Genomic DNA, 6,301 nt, shown 5'->3' with positions numbered 1-6,301 from the left:
GCCGTGGGCGGTGGCGGCGGCGGCGGCGCCCGGTTCCAGCGAGGCCCCGCCCTCCTCGCCGGCGTTGATTGGTCACCCGCCCCCCCGCGCGCATGGCCACGCCCCCTCCTCCGGGGTGGAGCCGGCGCTGGTTGGTCAAAGAGCGAGGCGCATGCGCAAAGCTGCGACGTGAGGGCGGCGCGGCGGCCATGCTTGGTGCGGGCGGAGCGGGCGGGGCGCGGTCGCCATGGGAACGCGGGGGCCGCGCTCGCCCCGCCGCCCCCGGGAGGGACCCGCGGCCTTCGCGGCCCTGCTTGCGAAACGGGATCGCTTCCCCTTTCCTGGAGACGCCTTCCCTTTTCTGAGAACGGCCCCGACGCGGGGAAGCGGCGCTGCACGCCCCCTTCTCCCACAGAGGGATGTGCCCGAGGCGGGAGCGGCACCGGCATCCCCGTGGCGGGGAGGGAACGGGAACGGGAGAGCAAGAGCGTCCCGTGCACCTGGCAGGTACCTGAGGCCTCTCCCCGCAAAGGCAGGGGGAGGCAGAGCCCACCGGGGCTGAGTCCCCGTTCCCGGCACCCCGGCTCCAAGGGGAGAAGGAGCAGGAGCCGGGCAGTGAGGGCAACAGGGAGAAAAGAGGGGATCAGCGAGAGAAAACGGGACCGGGCAGTGAAAAGGGGGCCAGAGAATGAAAAAAGGAAGCAGGGAGAGAAAAGGAGATCAGGGAGAGAAAAGGGACCGGGGGAGAAAAGAGAACCACGGGGTCAAAAGGAGACAAGGGAGAGAAAAGGGAAGCAGGGAGTGAAAAGGGATCGGGAGAGAAAGGGGAGCAGGGAATCTAAAGGGAACCACGGAGTGACTTTGTCAGAGCTGGCACCACCAAACTTCTTAAAAAATTACAACATGGGCTTGAAAGTCAGTTGAGTTCTGTTTCTTTGCTGCCTTCAGATCCTCTTTTCATCTCCTCTCCGGGCGGAAGAACACATCCTTTTGCAAAAACCAGCCGTGGCTGGTAGCACAGGGGCTGCGACAGGAAACCAGGCAAAGGCAAACTGAGGGTTTGCCCACGTCACTTTGGGGAACACGAGCACCCCAAACTCAGCTCTGGAGGTTGGACAGCACAGCCTCAGCCTCTGGATCCAGCCTCCTCCAGGGAGATTTGCTTCCCCTGTGGCACCCACTTGCTGAGGAGCCAAATGGACAGCACAGCAGGAAGCAGCACTAAACACAACAAGGGAGCCCAGCATGGATTGGTTATAAAACTCTCTGCCTTCATTTTATTGCCTTTGGTAAAGCTTGGTAAATATTTCTGGGACAGGCAACTCCTTGTCTGGCTTTAATTACCTGGGCAAATTTTCCTAAGGATTATATTGACCTCAAATATGTCAACGTTTATTGAGGCCGTGTTCCTGAGGCTTTTCCCATTAGGTGCTAATGGATTCTGGCTAATAGTCAAGCCGGATTGACCACCAGCGGGTGCCCTGGCCAGATCCACGCTACCACAAGTACCTGGGGAGAGAGCTGGGGAGGGCAACACTGGCTCTGTGAGAGCCAAGTACAAAAATCACCATGGCTCTGATCCAAAGAGATCAGGGAACACGCTTGAGTAATTGCATTCCTGACTATCTGCTTCTCTGGGCATGATTCACTCCAAGCTGGGGCTGTGAGACTTCAAGCAAAGGTTGATTTTGCTTGGGACTGTTGTGGCTGTCTCACTTGGGACTCTTGGGAGGGTTTCACTTGGGACTCTTGGGACAGATGCAGGGACCCCACACCTTGGTGCTGCTGGGGGCTCCCAGCCACGCTTTTCCCACTTCTCCCTTGAGTGTTCACCTCCAAACCTGCCTGCAGCTGGCCAGCCCTGCTCCCTCCTGAGCTGTCAGCTCCCAAATGCTCTGGACAAGGACTTCTTGCAGCCCAGGTGCCTGCACTGAGCTCAGAGGACACAGAAGCAGGGACTCCAGCGTGGCGTTTCCGTTCGCGCTCGAGAAGGGGCCGAGGTAAAACCTCAGCCCGAGGTTTGTGGTTCTTGGCCACATGCAAAACTCTGTGCTCATTTTCACTCTCCCACGCTCAGCAGAGAGGTGAAATTTCCCCACTGGGATCCCCCTGTCCCCCTCCCCCAGCATTGTCACCACCCCGGCAGGGCAGGAACGGATGCCCCTGGTGTGTCACCTGCAAGGGGAACCCTCAGGATGCTCCTGATGTGTCACCTGCAAGGGAAACCCTCAGGAACAACCTTTGCCCTGGAGCACAAGGGATGCCTGCAGGAGTTTTGCTCTCAAATTCCTGGAGGTACAGTGCCCAGGGGCTCTCAGGATGGCTCTCAGCCCCCACCTGGAGAGCTTCCCACATCCACTGCCCAACTCCAGGCTTGGGAAGAGAGGATGGATCTGGCCCTGGGATGTGCTGCCAAGTCTCAGTGCTGTCCACAACATCACCCACACAAACAGCAGTGTGGATTTGTCCTTTAATCACCCCAAAAGGGTGGTGCAGGAACAGGGTGGTGCTGGGTGGTGGACACTCTCTGCCCACAGGTTCAGGGAGAGGATGAGAGGAGAAGCACAGGAGAGATGTCCATGCACGTGCAGATCTGAGCCAACCCTCAAGTCCCCTGGGTCGTGGTGCAGAGGGCAGCGCCTCAGCTCTCCTGGGAACTCCCAGAGCCTGGAGCTGGGCAAGGGCTTCAGTGCAATGTCCTGAGGAATCCCTGGAGGTAGCTGGGCAGGCAAAGACACAGGTCTGTGGTCAGGTTATGAGAAGCTGCCACTGTGGTTGATAAAAGCTCTGAGTCAGCCTGGGTGAGCAGAGACGAGTCCCTGGGAGTGTCATGCTGTGAGCCAGGCATGAGACACAGGAGCTGCTTGTGCAGGGTCCATGCTGAGCAGTGCTGAGGCCCGAGGGGCTGGCCGTGGCCTGGGTGGAGGTGCTGTGTGGGAGAGCCTGTCCTGAGGCTCCTGGGCTGTTAGAATGCCTGGCACAGCTTTGTGTGCTCCTCCTGGCGCTGGCTCTGCGGGGACACAGGTTGGAGAGGTCTTTCTGCCAGGGGACCACACAGCCTCCTGCTGGCAGCAGCACAGGTGCCAGGAAATGTTAGGATGGGATGAATAGGAGGGTGGAAGCACTCAGAGCACGGCCAGGCTGTGAGCACTGCCCTGAGGAGTTACCTGTATGATCTCTATACTGTTGGCAGCTGCCATCAGCCAGGACACAGGCCCCTTGGGTGCCACCTCAACGTCACAGAGTGCAGGAGAGCCACTGCGAGAGGGCAGCGAGGGCGTGCAGGAGCCTGAGGCGGCGTCACTGTCCTCAAAGAACTGCAGGGGGGACAGCCCGATCTGGAAGAGCACAAGAGGGATGGACACACAGCCCCCGTGGAGGACACCCATCCCACCATGCAGCCCCAGAGCACCCCAGGGCTCCCCAGGCAGAGCAGGAACGTACCGAGTGGTAGAACTCATCCCCAGCGGGGTCGATGACCAGCAGCGTCACCTGGTCCTCCCGGGCGCGGATCCTGTGCACGGTCTGCTCGTGGTCCAGCCCCTCGATGCTCTCCCCGTTCACGGCCAGCACTCGGTCCCCTTCCTTCATCCCTGCCTGCTCGGCCGGCAGCCCCACATCCACTTCCCACAGGAACTGGCCTGCCACAGCGGGGCACAGGGAGGGGGCAAAGGCTCACAGAGGGGAACTGGATCTCCTGACCCCCGTGTGCAGGTGGGGACAGGGTTCCATTGCAGGCACAGAGCTGTCAGCTCTTCCCAACTCCCAGAATTGCTCAGGTACAAACTGCCCCTCTCAGCCCCCTCACCTACTCCTCCCGAGCTGCAGTCATCCTCCTTGAGCAGGAACCCGTAGCCAGCGGGACCCTTCACCAGGTGCAGCTCGCGGACCTTGAAGGGGAGCCTGGAGGTGTCTGCCAAGGCAGCCGTGACCCGCAGGCCCCGCAGGCGATAGAACTCCTCCACGGCGCTGGATGCCACCAGCAGTGTCACCTTGTTGCCGCTCTGCTTAAGCTGGATGGGAAGCACAGGTGCTCAGTGACATTCTCAGCCCCATCCCTCGCCCTGCCATGGCAGGAGCAGGCACCTTTTTGGTGAGCTGTGTGTGGGAGTAGCTCTTGACGCTGTCCCCGTTCAGCTCCAGCAGCCAGCAGCCTGGTGGCACCCCTGCTCTGTCTGCTGGCCCGTCCTGCAGCACCGACAGCTGGAAGGTGCCCTTGGTGCCTGCAGGAGGAGCAGAAGGGGCACTTTGGGGTGAGTGAGGTGCTACAACGGGGAGGCTCGTGGTGGCAGCATCCTGCTTTACCTTCTGGACATGACACGCTGAAGCCAAAGCCGCTTTTGTCCCTCGTGACGTGGCAGAGGCGCGGGCGGATGTCATCCGGCAGCATCTGGGACAGGTCCCTGCCCAGGGATTTGGCTGCTTCGTAGGAGTCACCGTCCAGCACCGCCAGCAGGACCTGGTTCCCGCTGGCCTTGATCTTCTGCACCACCTGGAAGGACCCAGGCTGTGAACTCTGGGCAGACACCCTCTGATGGGGTGGGATCAGGGTCCCTGGTGTCATTCATCCTCTGTGCCCCTGGCTGGGGAGCACCCAGGCGTTCCCACGGGATGCTCCCAGCTTACCCTGAGGTGGTCCATGTGGTCCACGAAGTGGCCATTGACCTGGAGCAGCCTGTCCCCGTCCTGCAGCCCCCTGCGCTGGGCCACCCCCCCCAGCTCAATCTGCCGGATGACGTGGCCCTGGCAGCCCAGCTCCTCGTGCAGGCAGAAGCCGAAGGTCTCTGTGCTCTCCTTGGTCAGGAGGTAGAAGCGGGGCTCCCCCATGCCCTCACCATCTGTGTGGGGGCACAGCCCGTGAGCAGGGCCCTGCAGGGATCCTCACACAAGTTGTGCAGCCCATCCTGAGCTGGGGATCTGCTCATCCCTCTGTGTTTGCCTCCCACAGGTCCCCAGTGGGAGAGAGCTCAGGACCCCAGCAGTGCCACAGCCCCGTGCAGACACAGGGACACCCTGCCAGATGAGGGCGTGTATTTACCCGTGTCCTCAGTCAGTGTCAAGGCTGGGTTGTCGATCCCAACTTTGGGGTTAAATTCAAATTTTCTGAAATGATAAAGGGCAGGAGAGGCCACGTTAGTGCAGGATGGCCCTGCCTCTGCCTCCCCCAGTCTTGAGGAGCTTGTTCCTCCCAGAAAGGGCCAAGTGGGGGCTGTGCCTCCTTTTCCTTTGGGAAAGCCAGAGGGGATTTCCCTCTTGGACCATTTCCCACATCTCTCCTGAGCCCCAGAAAGCCCCTGGTCAGGGGGAGATCAGCACTTACATGATGGACATCTTGTCTCCCTCGAGCCCTGCAGAGGGAGAGGAGAGGTCAGCACAGGAGGTGGTGGGCTGGGAGCAGACCCCACGCTCTGGAGCACTCAGGGCTTGTCCACTCACAGGCTGAGCCTGCCATCCAGGTGAGGGGGTTTGCCAAGCCCACACAGCCCCCAAGCCCCTCTGTCTCTCAGCACAGGTTGTTCCTTGGCCCTGTCACCACTGTCCTCCTGCATTCCCAGCAGCAGGACCTGCTGCTCAGGTCCCGTGGGCGCTCACTGTGGGGGCAAAGCAGGGCCAAGCAGATGGGGTCAGTCCTGGGGGTTTACAGAGCTCTTCAGTGAGGGCTGAGAAGGTTCACCAGGACCCCAGAGAGCTGCTGGAGCCAGGAGAAGGAAACAGAGACCTTCCCCAGCACACACCCCCCCATAAAACCCCTCCACGTCTCTTTGGGCACAAGGAACCCCAAACCCAGGGAGAGGGGATGCCTTCCCAGCATCCCCACAAGGAGACATTTTCCTGCATGCCTCTGGCTCCTTCCACAGGCTGCCTGGGCTCTGACATTGTCTTGCTCCACCTGGCAGCAGGGCCTGTGTGTGTGGGGAAGGGTCTCCAGAGGATTTCCCGGCACATACCTTTTGTTTGCTTCATGGCTGCTGGGATTGCCAGAGGGAGCAAGGTACAGGGTGAAGTGGCAGGGAAGTGTCCCCGCCTCCCCCAAGACGCCCCAGGTTTAATGGTTAAACAGCTCCAAGTCTGGACTGCCCTCCCAGCCCCAGGGCACTGCCAGCCGGAGCTGGGAGCAGGGACCAGCACCCCGGGACACCCAGCTTGGGGACAGCTCCTGGTGGCTTCCTGGGGGACACACAGTGCAGGGAGAATGACTGGTTCAGCACTGGAGCAGAGGTGGGCTGCTCCATGCCAGTGCTGTGAGATGGGGAAAGGCAGAACCCTCCACTCCAGCTGCTGGAGGGGCGGCTCCACATTCCCCCAGGAAGGGGCCGAAGAG

The 6,301-nt window shown here is 60.9% G+C and overlaps 1 protein-coding gene across 2 annotated transcripts; it reads right to left on the bottom strand.

The window, feature by feature from the left end:
- Positions 1-2,435: 2,435 nt before the first annotated feature.
- Positions 2,436-6,140, bottom strand: PDZD3 (PDZ domain containing 3). Of its 2 annotated transcripts, none has more exons than XM_041413942.1 (10): positions 5,928-6,140; positions 5,300-5,327; positions 5,018-5,082; positions 4,606-4,817; positions 4,285-4,471; positions 4,066-4,202; positions 3,788-3,992; positions 3,424-3,620; positions 3,147-3,317; positions 2,436-2,989 (listed from the first exon to the last, which is right to left on the bottom strand). In XM_041413942.1, exons 1-10 carry the CDS (start codon positions 5,941-5,943, stop codon positions 2,945-2,947), a joined length of 1,263 nt encoding a protein of 420 aa, XP_041269876.1. In that variant the 5' UTR covers positions 5,944-6,140; the 3' UTR covers positions 2,436-2,944. The 2 variants fall into 2 exon arrangements, with proteins under 2 accessions (XP_041269876.1, XP_041269877.1); XM_041413943.1 differs by lacking the exon at positions 5,928-6,140 and adding an exon at positions 5,416-5,607.
- Positions 6,141-6,301: the final 161 nt, after the last annotated feature.

The sequence above is a fragment of the Onychostruthus taczanowskii genome, unplaced genomic scaffold, assembly GCF_017590055.1.
Source record: "Onychostruthus taczanowskii isolate IOZ18803 unplaced genomic scaffold, ASM1759005v1 scaffold43, whole genome shotgun sequence".
Lineage (NCBI taxonomy): Eukaryota > Metazoa > Chordata > Aves > Passeriformes > Passeridae > Onychostruthus > Onychostruthus taczanowskii.
The sequence above is the reverse complement of the archived record's forward strand: the minus strand, read 5'-3'. Positions and strand labels throughout refer to the sequence as shown.